Below are 23,024 nucleotides of genomic sequence, written 5' to 3'. Positions count from 1 at the left end.
TTTTTCAAGACTTGCATAGTTTGGTAGGTTCCTTTTTTTTTTTTAATTTCCTGGCAAAATTTTGTGGGGCTTCTCTACAATTGGAAAACAATAGGTAGTTTGTTGAAGATGGCAGCATGAATGCCTGCCATTCAAGCAAGTCCGTCCACGTTTCAGTTCTCCGTACTGAGGATTCTCCTGAAGGGTCTAAGCTAAAGACACGCTGTACAACTTGGGTAAGTGCCATAAGTGACAAAAACATAGTCTAAAATTTAGATTCACTCTAATTACAGCAAATATTTTAAGCAAAGGCTGTTATCTAGTCTCTCCGTCGAGTACCTACCTTTACCAGGGCTGGTCCGGGCTTTGTCGAAGACACAGTATTTGTGGGGAGGCTAGGAACGGTGGCGCGGGTAGTAGGTTGATCACCAGCAGAGGGACTTTTCAGGAATTCAGGGAGAGATGCTGATGAGTACTGGTGAAAAATATGGGAAAGGGTGAATGGTAAAAATCCAGCAAACAAAATTATCGAGTTATGAAAGATGAATTCACCTTCCTTTTGGTAGAAAAAAGGAATTTTGGAGGAAAATGGGTCAGAATGGTGAAATCAACAGTCTCACTACTTCCCTCGGAGAGAGGGCCACTGAGCATTGCTCTGTACCCCAATTCTCCTGTCTTTTCCGCCCTAACCCATCTAACCACAGCATCACAATCAGCTGCCTCTCATCCAATCTGTCTCTCCAACCCTCGTCCTTCCTAAATGTGGCCTGTGGAATTACTTTTCCATCATGGGCAAACCCTACTTGATCAATTAATGGTATTTACTGAGGGCTTGCTACGGGCAGAGCATTGACCTAACTGCTTAGGAGAGAACAATACAATAGAGTTGGGAGACTCAAGGAGCTGACAATTTAGTGGGGGGATACAGATATTGAAATAAATTACAGATGGGGAAGCAGCGGAGTACAAGGACACGTATGTACGTAAGTGTTGGGGGTGGGATGAGTATCAAAGTCCAAAAGAGGTAGAGACGCAGAAGGGACGGTGAGAAGGGTTCAGAGGTGAGAAATTAGTCAGAGGAGGCTTCTCAAAGAAGATATGATCTTTAGTACGGCTTTGAAGATGGGGAGAGTGGTGGTCTGTTGGATGTGCAAGGGAAGGGAGTTTTGTTTTGCATATGTTATGTCTGAGATGACGGCAGGGCATCCAGATAGAAATCTCCTGAAGGCAGGACGAAATAGGTAATTGGAGAAAAGGAAAAGAGATCCAGGCTGGAGAGGTATCACCGTCAGCTCGCTCACTCGATGGACTAGCAGGAACGTGACCAGCAGGAAAGAGTGCAAGTGGCTCTGCACAAACCATCAGAACTATAATCAACTCCTTCTTGAAGGGTTCACGAAGTCACAGGACCAAGGTTTATAGCTTGTTCCTGACGGGAGGAATCATCATCGTCATTTAGCAGGTAGAGGACTTTGATATTAATTTTCTAGAGGCTCTAGAGAGGCAGTGGGCTTAGAAGATACAGCATGGGCCTGGGAGTCAGGTGGTCATGGGTGTTAATCCTGACCCCTCCACTTATCTGCTGTGTGTCCTTGGGCAAGTCACTTCACTTCTCTGAGCCTCAGTTCCCTCATCTGTAAAATGGGGTTTAAGACTGTGAGCCTCATGCAGGACAGGGACTATGTCCAATCCAACTTCCTTGTAAGCACCCCAGTGCTTAGTACACTGCCTGATGCCTAAGTGCTTAAAAAGTACCATTATTATTATTATTTTCATTAGATTCTGGTTAATTGATAACCTTTAAGTCTTTGGAAAACTTAGCCCAGGATACCTATACACTTCAAAAGCACATAACCTGGTTTCAATATGGGATATGCCTGCAGTATATTTAAAAGAATAATCACAAATTCATAGATTTTGTGAGAATCATTTTATCAGTTAAATAAAAGATCAAATGCTATATACACCCCTTTCAGGTAGCTGGGGTAGGATTAGAAAATGGAGATATTTGGGTCTTCAACCCACAGTCACCCTCTAAAACTGAACAAGTCCCAATAAAATGTCTATCTGATACACTTTATGAGATCCCATTCTCTGTCTACTTTAAAATGACCAAGTTTTTGTGATATTTATTAGAGGATGGAAAGGTACTGTTATGACAAACGATCTGCACCTTAGAACTCTATTATCAAAAATTTTCCTGCCAAAATTCATTTTCTTATCATTTTAAGTTCCACACAGGTTATCTTTTTTTTAGTTCCCTCTCAATACACTACAATACTGCACTACAAAATCACCAAATTAATTTGACATGGAATCAAATTATCTTCTCACCACAATACTTGGGCTTCAAAGTATCAAGGACTCACCTACCATTCAGTAAATTACATTTTCCTCTTTGAGGTGACAATCACAACTTGAACTCTGGAGTTTGGTGGGTTCCTTAGAATTCAACATCTAAGCACAACGAGTTATGACTTCCCCTCGTGCTGGGATTTTACTTCATTCAATCTGTGGCGAAAGCAGGTATCATCATAGGCCTTTTTAAGTGCCACTATCTCTCCAGTTGTAGCTTCTGAAATATTTCTACCTCTGTACTGGCATGAGCAATGACTAGTGCAGGAGGCTCTCGGTACCAGCATGGGCATTATAACACTAGTTTTGTATCCCTAAATAATGAAGGGATTCAGATCATCCATTTCAGAATGCTTGTAGAGACCTGAGTCTAAGCAGGGGCTTCATTTTCAATTAACTGTGAAAGTGAACATTATTATAACTCAGTCCACTGGAGAAAGGTTAAGGTCCAATTATTAAGTTTGAAATAGATTTAAGGCAACCTCACCTGAGAGTTTTGTTTTTGTTTGAAGAAGGCCTGGACACTATATGCAAAAGAAAATTTCCAAAGGGTCCTAACACCTCTATCGTTATTTTAAAAGCAGTCATGAGATCTTCTTTTTCCTTATTGGATTAAACTATAATTTTATTCCCTAAAATTGATGTAGGGAAGGAGATAATATCTAGAAGTTGCACACATTTTTCATTAGGGGCAAAAAGAGAAACATGCGCTTAAAGAGCTCTGGGTACTCTTACTTAGAATGAAACTGTTCAAAAATGCAAGTAGAAGGCCCTGTAGTTCTCTCAAATAATTGTTACCTTTTCAGTTGTTTAGGATATCTTTTGGTAGATCATTATGTAATTATAAAAATGTTTTTTCTTGAAAGATAATTTATTATTTCTGGAATGGTTCTTTGCATGCAGAGAGTGAGGTTGCATAGATCAGCAAGGAACCTATTTATTATTTATCAATAAGTCATCATGTGGTTTGCTTTCATTTCAGTTGACACACTTCCTTAATAAGCACCCTAAATAGCCTGTCAATTTTCATATTGAGAAAATTCAATACAATCTGTACCGACATGGTACTTGAAGAGATGATACAAGAAACTGCCATAACAGTAAGATTAAAAAAAAATTGGCCCATAAGAATTTTCAGCAGTTTCCCAAAATTTCATCGGTCTGGTCCAGAGTGACAAAATGCCCCAACCAAGGTGTACCTGACGGCAATAGGCGTTGAATGTGCCTAGAATCTGGACTGTGGTATTTTTTGAGCTCATATTAAAATTCTTACTTGGGCTTTCATAGAATTTTTTAGATCTGGCCTGAAAATTATTAGGATTTTGGCCTGCTGTCCAATTATTTTTTCTGTGGCCAGGGTCTATTATCTCCTCTTCCATTTCACTGAGGCTTCTGAAAGATGGGGCTCCAATACTTAGGGACTGAAGGCCACAATGGGAGACATTTGACTCGAGTTAAATGTGGGAATACAAGTCAGGTTGATTTCCACAAATTCTTAGCAAATGAGGAAATTACCTTTCATCTTGATAAAAACCAAACCTAAGTAACTGACAGGAAAATATGAATAGCACTTGTTTGAATTTTACGCTTACAAGGTTTAGTTAACTACGGAAATATCAACGCACATCTGGATTTTAGGAATTTTGAATCCAAGAAACTGGAACACCTGTTATTCTAAGCACCTTACTGCTCTGAAACCAATACAGGAAATTGGTTTCAGACCCAGGCGGGGAGGCAAAGATGAATGGAGGGAATTCTTTTTTTCCTCATTTCTGAAGTACCAGATTTTGGGAGGTTATTTTCATATTTGGCTCTGCCTTGGTTTGGGAGTAAGAAAATAATATCTTATTCATTTTTCTGAAGAGGTCAAATGGGTATTAATTTTCTCTGCTCTATATAATTTATTCAAACTTCCTTTTCAGTTAGCTAAAATTCTGAAAATACAGTGTCTCATCTTCTAGATCTTTTATAAAATTCTACATTCACTTTAGGTATCGACTGAAAGCAACTTAAAAAATACAACCCAGTGCTTTTCTACCCTTTGTAGCGTCCTACTGAATCCCAATACTTTTTTCCACATGGGTTGCCAGTCTCCGTTCTGTTAGTTCTGTGATTATAAGAACAAATATCATAGAAGAATAGGTCAGAAAAACACTGCTGCCAAATGGTTGACTTTTATGTTCTAAATTAACAGAACAGAGAGTCTTTTCTACCTTAACAAAAGATTGACTTTTTTCCTTTTAATTTTCCTTTAAAAATGATTCTGGAAAGTTCTGCCCCCTGCCACCCCGATCTGTCTGTGTGGTCTCGCGAACACGAAAAAGCCGGGGCAAACGTCAAGGTAGATTAAAATATTTCCGGTGTTGCCAATACTGGATCACCAGCACAATCTGTTGCGCTTTCTCCTGTGCCTATACATTCTTCTTGACTCACTGCAGTCATGCTTTTGAGCCCTTCACTTGATTTAGCCTGCCCTCACGAAGGTCTCCAGTGACCTCCTTGTAGCAGAGTCTATCCTCCCAGCTGCTTTGGATATTTTGGAGCACTCCCTCCCTACGAGGAGGCAGGGAATATGCCACTTGCTTTGCACTTCCCAAGAGCTTAGAAAAGTGCCCTACACACAGTGGATGTTTAATAAATATCATTTTCATTACTCCTACCTTTTAGATCACTGTGGGCACATGTGCCAAGGAGCGACGACTGCCCTCTAGCCAGTGTATTTTTCTAATTAAGGGAGAGTGGTTTTGGTTATTCCTTTTAGGTCCTCGCGTTTCAAGACCCAACAAAAGAAAGATACCTGGAATCTAGGATGCTCAACACACTTTTAAACTATATTCTGCTTTCTGCAAAACAACGAGGTACTGTAAGGGTATACAGAAGCAGCACGGCGTAACGGATCGGGCACGGACCTGGGAGTGTGGCTCAGTGGAAAGAGCACGGGCTTGGGAGCCAGAGGTCATAGGTTCGAATCCCGGCTCTGCCACTCGTCAGCACTGTGACTGTGGGAAAGTCACTTAACTTCTCTGGGCCTCAGTTCCCTCATCTGTAAAATGGGGATTAAGACTGTGAGCCTCACGTGGGACAACCTGATGACCTTGTATCTACCCCATTGCTTAGAACAGTGCTCTGCACATAGTAAGTGCTTAACAAATACCAACATTATTATTATTAATCCTGGCTCCGCCGCTTGCCTGCTGTGTGACCTGAGGCAAGTCACTTCACTTCTCTGGGCCTCAGTTACCTCATCTGTAAAATGGGGATTGAGACTGTGAGCCCCATGTGGGACAGGGATTGTGTCCAACCTGATTTGCTTGTACCCACCCTTTCGCTTAGTATAGTGCCTGGCACATAGTAAGCACTTAAAAATACCATTATTATTATTGATAATAAAGGAAAGATTCAAGTTGTCTCCAGATTTGTGGGTGGGATATTAGTGTGCTTCTAAATCTAGGGCAGATGATTCAATCATATATTGCAGAAAAATGCAATCTACCTTAAGCTTTGGACACAGCTTTTGCAAGAAGAGAGGTAGGTGATTGGGGCAATATCCAACCCCACGTCATGAACGTATTGAGTAATTCTGAATGCTAACTATATAGGATGAAGGCGTCTTTATTTCAAAAGTCTGGGATATTTTACATCAGCTCCTGAATCGAAGTAGGGAGAGGAACTGGATGACCTCCTGATTTTCCTCTCAGCCACATGGGAGAATGCCCGAATGACTCGTACATGCTCATGCATGACACAACTTGTGCTGATTGGCAGCTCCTGCTCACTATTGTAATAAGAAATCTTTTCAGTTACCAATTCAAAGGATGAAGGTTTTGAAAAAAAGCTTCAAGATTCTAAAATAAGGAAGTCACGACAACAATCGTGGTAACCATTTTGTGGTTTACGGTCCATAATTATGCACAGATTTTTGTTGTTTTAAGAGCTGCTGAAGCATAAAATAAATTGAGTTCCAACATGTGTGATATTTATTCCACTGATGTTTTGGCAACTTGCATTCCAGCTGCACTTTGATCACAATTCAAAATGCAGACAACTACCCAAGGACAGGCAGGGTTATTGTCTCTTCCAGACCACCCAGAAATACATACTTAAAAGATGGATATTTTCACTGTTTCAATTTACATTTCAAAAAAAGGATGTGGTGGAGCTCAACACTCTACATTTTCAAGTAATTAGCTTTTGGATTTTGAGGGCAGGAAGTAAGTGCGTCAGCTAGACATACACAAAATATGGCAAATTTCTCATTTAAGTGTTCTCTTCTGAAGTGACTGCCAGCTTTTCTTACGGATTTAAAATTTTTTATAGGACCTGTCACTGTGTTTCTTGGGTTTCTGAAAAAGACTTCAGAAGGATATGACTTATACCAAGTTTCCCCCAACCTCACGTCTGCCAACCGTATTCATGACTTCAAAATGAAGCTTCTTCATGGATGGAAAAGTACATGGTAGGAAATGTACCGCATTATGGAAAGAAAGGAAAATTAAAAAATTGTTGTCCTGAAGTTAGAATGGGATGCAAATTTAACACTTAATCAGTAAGAGGCCTAGACTGGTTTTTGATGCTCAGAAAAGGACAATGAAAATATAATGAAATCAAAGCAAGATAAAGAATGGAAATTCACCAGGAATGTAATCTGTTAAATATAATTTTCATCCATAAATTATACAATTATGGAGCTCAAAATTTCTGTTTACGAATTAATTATTTTTGCTCTCTTTCCTGGAGACAATGAAAACTAGATACTAAATGGCCAATGGAAATGGGAATAACTTTTATTTCCAAAGAGATTACCAAAGATATCACATGAGTTTCTTGGATACAAGGGACCTGCAGAACTCCTCAAGTAAGTATTTGGAATATGGAGAGAGCATCCTTTATAATTCAATGCAGTCAGATTTTTACATTGAAAAACTTGGGTGCATAAATAAGTGGATTTTAGGTAAAATTAAACAAGATTGAAAAACAATTAGACAGTTAGCCAAGATGAACAGAGCCATTGCTGTTGTTTTTTTTACTTCATCAAGAGATTCCAAAGACCAAACTGAAATTTCTCCATCTGGCTCCTGTTGAAGTTGGGATAAAAACAAATATAAATCTTTAATATAGTTTATTTTTTCCTTCTAACTATAAAGGACACTTTTTCCCATGCAGTTGGTTTTTTTTTGCATTTAAAAAATGAAGATTGCAGCCTGTATACTCCAAGCACACACAGTTCACCATGTGAAAATGGATAAGGTCAAGGCCTGAGTCATGAAGCTGCATGGTCTAGTGGATAGAGCACAGGCTTGGGAGTCAGGTGGTCAGGGGTTCTAATCCTGCCTCTGTCACTTGTCTGTGTGACCTTGGGCAAGTCACTTCACTTCTCTGGGCCTCAGTTACCTCATCTGTAAAATGGGGATTGAGACTGTGAGCCCCATGTGGGACAGGGACTGTGTCCAACCTGATTATCTTGTATCCACTCTAGCGCTTAGAACAGTGCCTGGAACACAGTAAGTGCTTCACAAATACCATAAGTATTATTAAGTAACAGTATAATATGTTGCTAAATGGACACTTAAATTTAGAAGTGTCCTGAATTCTTCTAAGCACTCTACTGGCAATGAGAATGTCATACTTATTCTTCCTGAGGATACACTGCTATTTGTATTTTGCTTTAAATACCACTGGAATGTTAACCCACTGGGTGGGACCGACTTTAAAGAAAGTTCCTCACTTCTGATCTTAGCTTGATACCAAGTTTCACCTTAATAATGGAAATGAGAGACACAACACACTCAATAAATACTATCGATTGACTGATTGAGAGCAGTTCTTGGAATATAGGGAAAAGAGATTGCCAGTCTATTACCAAAGTTGTTGTGAGGCCATGTTCCAGGTGGTTAAAGCCACAAACGATTTATTTTCTAAATAAAAGTTAACAGGCAGGCCATAAGCAATTCACTCATTCATTCGATCGAACTTATTGAGTGCGTACGGTGTGCAGAGCACTGAACTAAGTGCTTGTGAGAGTACAATACAAAACAGACACAATTCCTGCCCACAGTGAGCTAACAGTCTAGAGAGTCGGGGGGCAGGGGAGACAGGCATCAATACAAATACGTACATTTCAGATAAGTGCTGTGGGGCTGGGAAGTGGGGAGAACAAAGGGAGCAAGTCAGGGTGAGGGTGACATAGAAGGGAGTCGGAGAAGAAGAAAGGAGGGGCTTAATCTCGGAAGGCCTCTTGGAGGGGATGCACCCTCAATAAGGCTTTGAAGGGGGTGTTGATCCTTTCACTTACACATATGGGAAAAATAATCTAAGTGATTAATAATCTAAGTAATAGGTACGGCCATTATCCTTTTTGCTTACCGTATGCCAAGCACAGTACTAACGGCTGGGATAGAAACAACATTATTAGATTGGACACAGTCCCTGGCCCGCATGTTGCCCTCAGTCTGAGGTAAGAACAACAGGTATTTAACCCTCATATTATAGATGAGGAAACTGAGGCACAGAGAAGTTAAACGGCTTGCTGAAGGTCACAGAGCAGGCCAATGGCAGAGCCAGGATTATAATCCAGGTTCCCTACTGGACAATCTGCTCCTTCTGCTATGCCATGCCGCTTTCAAGTTAAAAAAAAAGGCAAATATGTGGGGGAAAAAGTAGGGGACAGTGCTGGACTCAATTTAAATGATCTTTCCCACTGGCTGTTTCGCACACCTGTTGTTTACCAACACTGCCCCCTTCTTCAACTTGTTCTTGTTCTTGTCTGTCCGTCTCCCCCGATTAGACTGTAAACCCGTCAAACGGCAGGGACTGTCTCTATCTGTTGCCGACTTGTTCATCCCAAGCGCTTAGTACAGTGCTCTGCACATAGTAAGCGCTCAATAAATACTATTGAATGAATGAATAAATGAATTCAACTATAAAATGCTTCTGACTCTCAGATTCCTGCCAAAGGGACACACCTAGCCATGCTCAATGAAGATGTTTCATGGGATGACCCTGAGATTTTCCCTTTGCAGTAAAATTTCTGCCAAATTGAGGTTGGGCAGAGAGATAAGAGAAACTGTGGATGTAAGAGAAAAAGGACAGGATTTTGTGAGAGGAAAAATCAGATGCAACTTAGGTGAGCCATTAAGATGAAACTGTCAATAAAAAGCATCTCGGCTTGGAACAGTTTTATCTCAGCTCTCACAGACAAAACTGAAACTGAACAAATCACGCTGCTCCTAAATGACATGCGGTCACAACTCCTGTCACATTATTCCTTTGGAAAATCTCTTGGTTATGTCTCTGCATTTTGCACCTCTCATAGCAAAGGCCTACTACCATACGTTGCAAACTCTACAAGGTTATATTTGCCTGGTAGATTTGACTATAGAAACGATACCTGAGGTGCTGTGTTGGTTGTTGCAGGGGATGGCAATTCACTGGTTTTTGGCTCACTTGGGGATGCTGCTGAACCCTGGGAATCCTGGCTTGCTGGCTGGTCTGGTGACAAAGCGTCACTGCTGTCTTCGTCAAAAGAGAAATCACCCTGAGATTGGGGGTAGTCCTCTTGTCCAACCCCTATAGGGGAAAAAAATTCCTTTATTATCCAATGGCAAAACTGCAGTTTTCAAAGACTTGAATATTCACTTTAAATAGCATTCGGGCATGCTCCGGATGAGAACTACTCTTTGGAAGTAAATTACACCCGTTTGGAAGACATATTAACCCTCCTGATCCCCCATCAATCAAATTAATGGTCCCCTGCGCAGAGCGCTATACTACTAATAATAATGTAGCTGGGCAGGAGAGGGAATGGCAGATGTAGTTTCTCTCCCGAAGGAATTAAGAATATAATTGGGGAAGAGAATTAACCCAAGCATGAGCATATTCTACTATCCACTGCCATTTATATTGTAGAGACATACAGTTAAGAAAGACACGTGGCGAAGATTTTGAGGAGGTAAGAGGGATGGTGGGAGTTACTGGATTGTCAGGAAAGGTTTTACACATGAAACTGGGGTTCTTCCCCTAGACGGTAAGCTCACTGTGGGCAGGGAATGTGTTTAAAGAGCCCAGGCTTGGGAGTCAGAAGTCGTGGGTTCTAATCCCGACTCCACCATTTGTCCACGGTGTGACCATGGGTAAGTCACAACTTCTCTGTGCCTTACTTGGGACAACCTGATTACCTTCTACCTACCCCAGCGCTTAGACTAGTGCTTGGCACTAGTAAGCGCTTAACAAATACCACCATTATTATTACAGTGCTTTGAACAGAGTAAGCAAGACTGATTATCTAGCAGATTTCTGAGGTTCGAGGGCAGAAAGATAGGGAAAGCATTCCACCGAGAGGCCCAGCTTCAACACTGACCTGGAAGTGGAAAAGGTAATACTGGTCAGAAGACTGCAAGCAGCCTGAGCCAAAAGTCCAAACTGGGATAATAAAAGTTAGTAAAATGGGTGTGGGGATTTGCCGCAGCTCATGAAATATGTAAAATCCCTTAGGCGACCTGAGTAATAATAATAATAATGTTGGTATTTGTTAAGCGCTTACTATGTGCAGAGCACTGTTCTAAGCGCTGGGGTAGATCCAGGGTCATCAGGTTGTCCCACGTGGGGCTCACAGTTTTCATCCCCTTTTTACAGATGAGGGAACTGAGGCCCAGAGAAGTGAAGTGATTTGCCCACAGTCACACAGCTGACAAGTAGCAGAGCCGGGATTCAAACCCATGACCTCTGACTCACAAGCCTGGGCTCTTGCCACTGAGCCATGCTGCTTATCAGTGCTGATGCTTTAAAATGATCCGTTCCTGCCCTCCAACGACACTGGCTCTGGCAGTTTCCTTCTGCTCGGCAATGCTCACTTCCTGCTGCCTCTGCCTTCCCCAAGGGGCTGAGCCCGCCCGTGGGTCTGCCAGGTGTAGGGTCTTCTATGTGCACGATGTGTGCATACTCCCTTCTGTGCCTGCCTCTCCCTTACACCTAAGTGCAGACGTAGAGGACGATACTGACTCCGCCAAGAGGTGCCAAGATTCTTACCCACAGAATTTGCTTTCTATTGGAGATGATGCCCTGCAAACACACTGGAAAAAGAAACAGTGGAAAAGAATGGCTATCAATTGGCACATGCTTACCAAAGTTGTTGCTTTCATTCTATTACAGATTTTTTTTTCTGAGGTGTAGGGGTGTGGGGGGGAGACTCAATAAATGCTGTCGTTGATGATGACGTTCAGTTTCAACCATTCTTGCCTATAGAGTCTATGGATTCTCATGGCCAAATTACATTTTGTCTATTTACCAATAATCGCTTCCTTAACACTGGAGTCTACAGGGAGGATGTTCTTTTCAACTAGTTCCATAGGGCCAGGTCTCTGAGCAATTTTCTCATTCAGGTCATCTGCTAGCCGTGCTCTCTTCAGTTTCATCTGCGTGGCTTGCAGGGACGGCTCTGCAAATGTTTCTAAAAGAGGAAACACAATTTTGACCGCTACGTGTTCGTCCATTGCTTTCCGATGCACAAATTTAAACACATGCAGATATTTTATTTTTTAAGCTTTCTCTATTACAATAAATGGAAAATGGCTGCTGAAGTTAGTACAGAAGTGTTAGTAATATGAATAATACCGTTCTCCATAAGGTATTGGAATAGCATTACATATAAAGTATATTACATATACATAGAGAAGAAGCATGGTTTAGTGGAAGGAGCCCGGGCTTGGGAATCAGAGGTCTTGGGTTCTAATCTCAGCTCTGCCACTTGCCAGCTGTGTGACTGTGGGCAAGTCACTTAACTTCTCTGTGCCTCAGTTACCTCATCTGTAAAATGGGGATTAAGACTGTGAACCTCTCGTGGGACAACATGGTTACCTTGTATCTATCCCAGCGCTTAGAAAGGTGCTTGGCACATAGTAAGCGCTTAACAAATACCATCATTATCAGTATTAGAAGGTTGAAGTCCCTTCTGCATCATCTATGCACCTTTGGACATTTGATAATCATCCCAGCCCCACAACAATTATATACATATCTTTAAGTAATTTATTATAAATTGCTTATTTATTCATATTAATGTCTGTCTCCCCTTCTTGACTGTAAGCTTGTTACGGGCAGGGAACGGGTCTACTAATTCTGTTGTACCATACTCTCCCAAGTTCTTAGAACAGTGCTCTGCACATAGTAAGCGCTCAATAAATATCATTGATCGATCGAGTGATAGTACATTTATCAGACTAATAATGAGTCTTGGGTTTGGTTACTATCAGATGTTAGTGTCCTGATAAGTTGATTGATTGATTTCATTTATTCTTTAACTGATAATTTTTAAAATGTCTATAACTGCATCACTCACCATACTCCGTATTATATGAAAGAAACTCTACACCCTGAAACGAGCATTAAATCAAATACTTCTCTTGGCTCTGGAGATTAAATTTTTGAGTTTTAAAAATTCATGGTGAGGGTAGCCTTTTGATCAGAGCATTAGTTCAACTGACCATTTGGTTCCAATAATTTGGATGGTCCAGATTTTGGCTCATTTAGGTCCCGTTACTGCTTCTTCAGACTTTACCCATCTTGGGTCACTAGAAGCTCTACCACCCGTTGGGGGAAAAAGACCTGAAACTCAAATTTATCAATTTCAGCCTCTGAATTCTCAATCCTACTTACTATCTCCACCCCTGTGAATTGGAAAGGGAGTGACAGGGGAAGAGAGGGTGAGATGGTGGAAACAAGAAGGAAACGGAGTGGAACGAGAGGAGAGGGAAAAGGAGCTGAGGTGGGCAAGGTAGAAGGCGCCAACTTCCACACCACTATCGCAGGTTTTTCTTGCCCTCGTTGAGGACTGGGCTAAGTGAGGGTGAGCTTTCTACCCTGGCACTTTGGGAGATTTTCCAAGGATGAAGTGATGACTGAAGCTCTGGAATTGCTGGGCCATATCATCATATCTAAAACAGAGCTCCTCATCTCTGCCCCTAATTCCACTCCTCTTAACTTCACCATCTCGGGCAAAAACACCAGCATCCTCGCCATCCCAGATGTCGGCAACCATGGTGTCATCCTCAATTCTCTGTTGTCTTTCAACACGACTATTCAAACTGCTGAATCCTGCCAATTCTTCCTACCCAGCATCTCTGGAATCGACCTCTTCTTCTGCGCCCAAACTGCCACGGTAGGTCACATCACAGCCAGGCTATTGATTGACTCAGTCTCATCACTGGTTTTCCTGGCCCCAGCCTCTCCCCAGCTCCAATACATCCTACATGCTGCTGCAAGGATCAGTCTTCTTACAAGCATCTCTCGGTCTACATCTCTCCTCTCCTCCAAACCCTTTGCTGGCTTCCTGTGACTCTTCCCTTCAAACAAAAATTCCTCTTCACCAGTACACCCCACCTTACCTATGTGTTCCTTTTACCCGCTATTTCCCAACTTGCGCTCTCTGCTCCTCAGGAGCTAACCCTCTAGTTGTTCCTCCCTCTCCGATTTCCCAGTTTCTTGGGCTTGGAATCCCCTCTCTTAACAAATCCAACAGATCACACCTCTCCCCACATTTGAAGCCATCTTAAAATCCCACCTATATCAACGATCTTTCCCCATTTAACTTCCTCGCACCCTTTGCGGCATAAACCCATCATCCAAGTCTTCCACCTATCGATTCATTTGGAGTCTTTTTCAGCACTCTTGCATAACTGTCTACGTATTCGTTCATTTAATTATTTAGACTACTCCTGTCACTATCTTTGTCTCCCCTATTAGAATGTAAGCTCACTGGGGCCAGGGAACATGTAATTTCTCAATCGCCTGGTACACTGCACCAAGTGGGTGCTCAATCGATAGTTCTATTACTGTTGCTGCCATTACTAAAGTCTGTGAGGCTGCACCTCCTCACTGTTTCCCGGTTTGGCACCTATCACTGCCAAAGCACCCAGCAGCACTGGAGCCACTGGCCTGGAAACAGGGGGGAACTGTGGTCCTGTGGAGTTTACACTGGCATTCTGGCCCTACAGCTTGGCTCACCCCCTCTTCCTGCTTCATCTAGAAGATTCCCCCTCCAGGCTGCCTGAGTAGCCTAGAGCTGAGGCATACCAGGGAGAAAACCTCTGGCCCAGCCTCAGCGTGAGTGAAAAAAACACCGCAGTTCTCTGTGGTGCAGTGCTGGCAGAACCAACATCTTGGCTTTACGATTGGTCCCTTTCAGGCTCCAGAGACAGGTAGGGTTTGCTCATCCCGCCAGCATCCATTCAACAAGAATGATCAAAGCTTAATCAAAGAGAATTTTTCCACTACAGAAGCTACTACAATCAACTCTTCTGTCACATCCTTATCTTTATTAGCACCTTGTAAAATAGGAAGCTTTCTAGCTTTGGATCATATTCCTGGAAAATTCTGAGTAAAAGTCAGACTGTGGGAAAAAGTTAATAAAGTGGGAATAGCCAGAGATGGTGTGATAATCATTTCCTCTTAATTATAGCAGCACCCTTACCTTCCAAAATGTGCATTCTGACGAGTTCAGAACGATCGGGCCGGCTACGAATCTTGTGCTTCAGAAAATTTTCCGTCTTTAAAAAATATACAAAGGTTCATTTTACACTGATTTAGGGGCAACACTTTTTAAAGATTTCTAAGTTACCTTATCTTGCAAGTAGATCTCATGCCCATTTTTGTGAATTTGTGAGAAAGTGAGAAAAGTGTAGCAAAATTTAATTACTATAATTTAAAAAAATTGAATAGCAGTATTGAAATGATAAGTTTAGATAAGCCACACAATATCAGGTAACCAGCTCAGTTTCACACAGTTAACCAAATTTTTTCCAGTAACCTTAAATAGCGTTATTCTAAAATTTGGTCTTCCACAGTCCTTACGATCTACAGATTTAGGAATGGTTGGCCACACTTTAGCAAAGCATCAAATAGACTTGAAAAGGGCAGAATGCACTCTAATGACAGAACATTATCAAAGATGCCTAATATAGCAGTTTCACATTTTCCCTTTAATTTCTTTTAGCATAAACTTTTGTTTTTAAACTAGTGATTACTGTATTCTTTCATTATGCTGTAAATATCAAATATACAACTAAGAATGTCTTCTATTGATATAAGCATGACATTTTTATTCCATAATCCTCTGAGATATAATTAAAGCACTATTACAATGTATTTGATTTATATTGAGAAGCTATTCGTTGCCTAAACATACTGTAAAAATTGTCTTCTGCTTGCAGAATGTTTAAGACTTCTCAGAATCAAAATATTTTAATCCAAATTTCTTACCCTGGCTCTTTCTAAGCTTTTTATCTGCTCATGGAATGCAGCTGGGCTCTTCAAAGCTGTAAGGGGGAAAGCAGATGGTTGATGTAATAAGAAAATGCTTTCTGGATTAAAAAACAAACCAATAACAAAAAATGCCCCCCAAAACATGAATATGAGTTCAGGCTACTGAAACTCTGTATTCTCAAGTCTAGTAGCCCATACTTACTTTATTCCACTTTGGATTTTTTTTTTAAGATTTCTGAAGGATTTGTTCATCTTTAAAGCTTTAAAAGGTTGGTTGGTATTGGATCCTTTAAAGAGAATTACTCTTTTCTGCAGAAAGACTTGAAGAAGCAACAAAACATCGTTGCATAAACATGACCTGTATAGCTAAGTGTATCTAATAGCCTGAAGCCCTGGGTGAGTCCCAAATTATTCTCCAGTTCAGCATTTCTTCTAGCTGTCATTCAGAATATAGATATTTCAGTATTCCATGCTGGGGCTGTGCTGCAAGTGAGGCACATTAGTGGATTTGCTCAGAATGCCCTTTGATTTCCAGGCCTGGGCTGGCCTGCTCCTGAGCTTTACAGAATGAATTTGAACCACGAGGCTTTAGGAAAAGATTGGATTGGAGTGGGGCCCATTTTGCGAGGGCTCATTTGAACCGAACCCCTTCCTGAAGCTACAAAATCTGGCCTGTACCCAGATCTTTAAGGAGGTGGTATGGCCAGGGCCTAGACTTGCTGGCTTAAACAACTATTTCTGGCTGGCTGTTGGTGGTCAACTGTATAATAGAGACGATGACCTTTAGACGCTCGGAGCAGTTTCTCCCTACAACGTGATCCAAGGTTAAACTATTTCAATATACAATTACATTATTTTTAGGGAAATGGGACCCAAAAATAATCCATGCTTTGGATCAGGCAAATTTATTCTCTATGTTGAAAGTCCTTATCATTTAAAGAAATTCAACACAGAAGGCTCATTTTTCAAGGAAACAAAAGTTCGGTTGGTTTTATAAACATTAAAAGGCCCTTCCATCTCCAAGTCAAATTGATTTTTGTATTAATAGCTGGAAGATAAAGCAATGGAATTGCAATCCAATTATTCTTCAAGGAAAAGTCCCAAGGCAAGACTTCCAGCCAATCCAATAAAAAAATAGAACAGGTAAAGACATCTATCTGGAAACCTCCTACAAGACATTTGCCTCTTGGGACAAGGGGTGACATAATATTTTACTGTTACCCTGTTAACTATAACCAATGTTTTTATATACGGTGATAATAATAATAACAATTATGGTATTTGTTAAGCACTTACTATTTGCCAGGCTCTGTACTAAGTGCTAGGGTGGATACATGCAAATCGGGTTGGACACATTCCCTGTCCCACGTGGAGCTCACAGTCTCAATCCCCATTTTACAGGTGAGATAACTGAGGCCCAGAGAAATGAAGTGACTTGCTCAAGGTCACACGGCAGGCAAGGGAATTAGAACCCATGACCTTCTGATTCCCAGGCCCGGGTTCCACCCACTCTGCCATGCTGCAGTGATGTGGGGTAGACACTATTTCATAGAGTTCCCACCTAACAATTTGTAAATGCACATCTTAAAATTAGATAGAACAAACTGTTGGTGGTAACATGGATCTGAACCTCAAATTAATTCCAATAAAAGCTAATTTACCACCACCACACCAGGCACAGAGGAAGAGACTCGTGTTTCAGTCCCTGCTTCACCACGTGCCTGCAGTGTGCCATGGCAAGTCACTTAATCTCCTTATGCCTCAGTTTCCTCATCTGTAAATGGGGGCAATATACCTGCTCTCTCCCCCTCTCAGATTCTGCCCTATTTGATTATCCCCCCACCAATGCATGGCATATAGTAAGCACCTAATATATCCAATCATTATTTATCATGAAAGTAATTTTTCCAGCATTACAGAATATCAAAACAAACTCAAAGAACATACTTTAAAAATACACAACTGCACTGGGTATAAAAAGCTTTAAGCAATGTTCTAAATACTCTGTTAAAACTGACATTATAAAGCTATAACCCATATAGGTTAACCCACTCAATAATTACTCAAAACCAGCAATTCTACAACCATTTTCCTCACCTATTTACCTTCAATCTGAATTTAACAGATGTAATACTCTTCTTGATTACGGAATGAATATCACCATTACTATACAAAATTGCAAATGCCTTCTAGACACATCTGAGATTATTATAATGGGCATTACATTACAAATGATTGCAAGAAAATGTCTTACGTGGCATGATGCCCTGGTCCACTAGTTGTTCTCTTGTCCGCCTCTGCTGCAGCCTCAGCTGTAATACTGTAAAAGGAAGTACAGCACTAATCGTTAGTTTACATGCAATTCCAGAATCTAATGTAAGGAATTTCAGAGGTGAAAAATTAAATGCTAATGATCATACAGTTTATCATAAATGAATTGTAAACTGTCGGGACTTCCAAGCCATCACCTGACAGAGTCCATCTGATTCAATTAAGGTGCCTCCATGTCATAAATTCTCAAGAATATTCATCACAGGTCACTCTGATAAAGGCCTAATTTTACCCTTTCATTATAACCTTTTAGTTTTTAATTTTGAACTTGGCTATATTTGTTTTTTAATCACATTCAATACTGTAGAGAAAACAGCTAGATGGATACAGTCACCGACTGAAGCCGAGACTTAGGGTGATGCCCAGTGGGCTCAAAACTCCTCAGTTTTTGCCGCTAGACCGCAGATTGCTAATGATTTTGGCCTGATCACCTGGGAAAGTCCCCTTGGTGAGGAAAATAACCGTTCTGCTTGTAAATCTAGGGACTTCTCTCTAACCCAAATGAAAGTCTCCTGCAAGGGAAGCGGAGGGAAATGGGTAGCCTTTGGAGGATTTTGAGGATTGAAGTTTGCCGAGCAACCATTTAGAAAGACGATTCAAGAAGCTTGGTAGAGCATAGCTAAAGCAGGGGAGAGTCTAGAGACCGGTTGGGAGCTTCGGTTTTGAAGAAGGCGTGATCTGATAAATGAGGGGAAAGAATCACCAGTAGAATTTAGCAGTTGATTGGATGGGAGAACTGGAAGACTGTAAGGAGTTGAGGATGAAACCAAAGTGACAGTCTTCTGGAGCAGGAAGGATGATGGTATTACCGATACAGACTGGAAAGTTAGGAGGAGGAGGAGGTTTAGGAGGGAAGAAGAGACATTCGGGTGTTGAATTTGAGGTGCCAGTGAGACGACTCAGTGTTACATGACATTTAATGTTCCGAGGGCAAGAGGAAATGTGAGATTAAATAGCTAGAGAGGTCAGGATTAATGAGGTAGATTTGTGAGTGGATTCTGCACAGAGGTGACCACTGACACCATGCAAGCAGATGAGCTCCCCGAGAGATTAAGTTTAAAGTGAGAAAAGTAGGGGATCTAGAACAGAGTCGAGGAGGCCACCCATAGTTAGATGAAAGGGGGCGGGGGGAAGAGAAGCCAACAAATGAAACTGAGAGGGAGTCAGAGAGGCTGAAGGAGTACCAGGCGAGTACTGTATCAGTAAAAATTAGGATCTGGTAGCATTTTTAGGAGGAGGAATGGTCATCGGTAACTACGAAGCTGAGAGGCCAAGGAAGATTAGGGCAGAGTATGATGATGATGGCATTTGTTAAGCACTTACTATGTGCCAGGCACTGTTCAAAGCGCTGGGGTAGATAAAATCAGGTTGTCCCACACGGAGCTCACAGTCTTAATTCTCATTTTACAGATGAGTTAACTGAGGCACAGAGACTTGTCCAAGGTCACACAGCTGATCAGTGGCAGAGCGGGGATTAGAACCCATGACCTCTGACTCCCAAGCCCACTAAGCCACGCTGCTTCCCATGACCTATTGTATGACCTATTGGAATTGGTTAGGAATAAGTCGTTGACCTTGGAGAGTGCAATCCCAGAAAACCTGATTTTAGGGAGTTAATAATAATAATGTTGGTATTTGTTAAGCACTTACTACGTGCAGAGCACTGTTCTAAGCGTTGGGGTAGATTTACAGGGTAATCAGGTTATCCCACATGAGGCTCACAGTCTTAATCCCCATTTTACAGATGAGGCAACTGAGGCATAGAAAAGTTAAGTGACTTGCCCACAGTCACACAGCTGACAAGTGGCAGAGCTAGGAAGAAGAGAGTTGGGGGAAAGGAAGTGAAAGCAGCATGGATAGATGACTTATTTGAGAAGGATGGACAGGAACTGGAGCATGGAGATGGAAAGATAGCTGAAGGGAACTGTGGAATATAGAAAATACTTCTATAGAATAGGAAAGACATAAGCATGAGAAGCAGCGTTTCCTAGTGGATAGAGTGTGGGCTTGGGAGTCAGAAGGAACTGGGTTCTAATTCTGGTTCTGCCACATGATGATGTTGGTATTTTGTTAAGCGCTTACTATGTGCAGAGCACTGTTCTAAGCACTGGGGTAGGTACAGGGTAATCAGGTTGTCCCACTTGAGGCTCACAGTCTTCATCCCCATTTTCCAGATGAGGTAACTGAGGCACAGAGAAGTTAAGTGACTTGCCCACAGTCACACAGTCGACAAGTGGAGGAGCCAGGATTTGAACCTATGACCTCTGACTCCCAAGCCCGTTCTCTTTCCACTGAGCCACGCTGCGTGACCTCGGACAAGGCATTTAACTTCTCTGTGCCTCAGTTACCTCATCTGTAAAATGGGGACTAAGACTGCGAGCCCCATGTGGGACATGGACTGTGTCCAACCTGATTAGCTTGTATCTACCCCAGTGCTTAGTATAACGCCTGGCACATAGTAAGCTGTTAACAAATGCCATAAAAAAAGCAAGTTTGAAAATAGATGCGAAGGAGCCATCAGAAAATGAACTACTGCCATTGACAGTAGGAAGGAGAGTAGATTCCTCTTATATGAAATAAGGGGATTGGATCAGAGGCACGGAGAGAGCAGGCAGATTCAGAGATCATGAGGGAGACAACTTCTTCAGAGATAACCGAGAAGGAGGATGAAAAAAGCAGGGGAGAGAGAGAGCAGAGAAGGGTTTTTTTTAAAAAAGTCTTATGGTGCCTATTTTACTAAAAATAGTTGGCGACACTCTCAGAGGTTAGGGAGCGAGGTGGTGGGGCACTAAGGTTTCAAGATAGAGTCAAAGGTTTAGAAGAGTCGGTGGAAATTGTGTGTGCGAGTCAGAAAAGAAGAATATTTGTCTGGCTCCCTAGGTAGATCATAAACTGCTTGTGCAATAGCGTTTTCTTTTACTCTCCCATCTGCTTAGCACAGTGCTGTGGTGGATTGGGTCCGAACAGCCCGCCTTCTGGCTGAAGCAGCCCACCCGAAAGTGAATGCAGTCTCCAAAAACCCTCGGGTGTTTCCCCCTTCCAGGGATGGGTGATAACTGGGGTTCTCCACAGAGGAAACCCTCAGAACTTCACCCACCCATCTAACTGCTGCTAGAGAAGCAGTGTGGCTCAGTGGAAAGAGCACGGTCTTGGGAGTCAGAGCTTGTGGATTCTAATCCCGGCTCCGCCACCGGTCAGCTGTGTGACTTTGGGCAAGTCACTTCACTTCTCTGTGGCTCAGTTCCTTCATCTGTAAAATGGGGATGAAGACCGTGAGCCCCGAGCGGGACAACCTGATCACCTTTTATCTACTCCAGTGTTTAGAACAGTGCTTGGCACTTAACAAGTACTATTATTATTATTATTGCTACCACACCTTGATTCTCAGATAAGCACCCTGAGCCAGCCAACTGTCCTAGCTACCAAAGTTAGCTAGCGGCGGGAAGCTGAGGAGTCAGCTTCCCCGGCTAAGGGGGAACAAGGAGCCGCCCCCACTCCCCAACCCATGCCCCCTATCAAATCCAGATTTGGCGTTCAAACGGATTTTGAGTGGCCAAATATATACAATCCTACAAATACAATTAGGTGCCAAAGATTTCAAAAGTCTGATCCAAACCGCCTATCCCTTTTAGTCTCTTAAATTCCCCTGGAGGGTTAATTTTCTGTTCTCCTCAGGACTCCTATTTTCCTGCAAGCAGTCACTGAGCACTTTCTCCGGTCCATTCCCCTAGGCCTCTCTCACAGAACCCCCGAGTTCAGGTTCACCCCTTCCAAATCCTTTAATGCTGGTATTTGTTAAGCGCTTACTATGTGCAGAGCACCGTTCTAAGCGCTGGGGTAGATACAGGGTCATCAGGTTGTCCCATGTGAGGCTCACAGTCTTAATCCCCATTTTACAGATAACTGAGGCCCAGAGAAGTGAGGTGACTTGCCCACAGTCACACAGCTGACGAGTGGCAGAGCCGGGATACAAACCCATGACCTTTGACTCCCAAGCCTGTGCTCTTTCCACTGAGCAACGCTGCTTCCAGAAATCCTTTATTCAAGATCCCCCAGGACCGGGGCAAAACTGACACCAATCCTTATGCCATCACCCTTCCCCGACTCTGGGAAGCAATTCTTGCTCCCCGAGAATCCTAGTCTTTGGGCCCCGGTGATTTCCCCACGTGAGGCGTGGCTCAGAGGAAAGAGCCCGGGCTTCGAGTCCGAGGTAATGGGTTCAAATCCCGGCTCAGCCACTTGTCAGCTGTGTGACTTTGGGCAAGTCACTTAACTTCTCTGTGCCTCAGTTACTCCATCTGTAAAATGGGGATGAAGACCGTGAGCCCCACGTGGGACAACCTGATCACCTTGTATCCTCCCCTGCGCTTAGAACAGTGCTTGGCACATAGTAAGCGCTTAACAAATGCCATCATTATTATTATCATCTGTCTCAAGGAGGGTTTAGGGATTTTTAAAAGGTGGGTGCCCTCAAGAAACCAACAGCTCCAAGTAGTAAAGCCAATTTTCCGAGAGCATTTGAAGAAAGCGGGGGAGAGCAGTGCTCTGCAAAACACCTTTGCGACACAGCACGGGGATGCATTCTATCATGCACTGGGTTGAAGGTCTGAGCCTCCTGACTCCACAAGCACCGGGAGAGAGGGCGGAAGGCTCTCCCGGCCCTTATTGTCTGGCTGCTGCCCACAGCTCCTGAGCCACAAGGAATTTGGTCCCCAATGGCAAGAGCAATTGCCAAATGCTGTAAGCGGGAGGGAACTGAGTTCCTCTTACTTGCATCACAAGGAAATCACCTGTGGCCTCTGGATCAAGAAGCCAGAGGGCTTTACAGAAAATCGAGCATGGATATGTAAATTGTGGAAGGGAAACTTGGGGTTGGCAAAGGAAACTGACAATCATGCCTTTGTTTTGGGTAATGTGTTCTGGAATGCTATTTTCTAATTAGGAGAGAAAAATGAGTATGGGCAATACAATTATATAAAGAGGGAAGGAATTTTTAAGACATTATTCACTCTTTCCCCAATCTCCAACCACAACTATATTGATCCGCAATAAATATATGTTTTAAACAATGAATCCCGTGTGGGACAGGGACTGTGTCCAAAACG

At 42.4% G+C, this 23,024-nt stretch overlaps 1 protein-coding gene across 6 annotated transcripts in view; it reads right to left on the bottom strand.

The window, feature by feature from the left end:
- The window catches only part of MRTFB (myocardin related transcription factor B), a 224,048-nt gene that overhangs the window by 43,962 nt on the left and 157,062 nt on the right, over positions 1-23,024 (bottom strand). For all 6 annotated transcript variants that reach the window (XM_029058491.2, XM_029058494.2, XM_029058493.2 and 3 more), the window contains 6 exons: positions 17,843-17,908; positions 15,586-15,641; positions 14,798-14,873; positions 11,618-11,779; positions 9,722-9,900; positions 323-454 (listed from right to left, as the gene is read on the bottom strand). In XM_029058491.2, coding sequence (XP_028914324.1) covers positions 323-454; positions 9,722-9,900; positions 11,618-11,779; positions 14,798-14,873; positions 15,586-15,641; positions 17,843-17,908 — 671 coding nt within the window. The remainder of the gene's footprint in view (positions 1-322; positions 455-9,721; positions 9,901-11,617; positions 11,780-14,797; positions 14,874-15,585; positions 15,642-17,842; positions 17,909-23,024) is intronic.

Source organism: Ornithorhynchus anatinus, chromosome 2, assembly GCF_004115215.2.
Source record: "Ornithorhynchus anatinus isolate Pmale09 chromosome 2, mOrnAna1.pri.v4, whole genome shotgun sequence".
Lineage (NCBI taxonomy): Eukaryota > Metazoa > Chordata > Mammalia > Monotremata > Ornithorhynchidae > Ornithorhynchus > Ornithorhynchus anatinus.
This window is presented reverse-complemented; position numbering and strand designations above follow the sequence as displayed.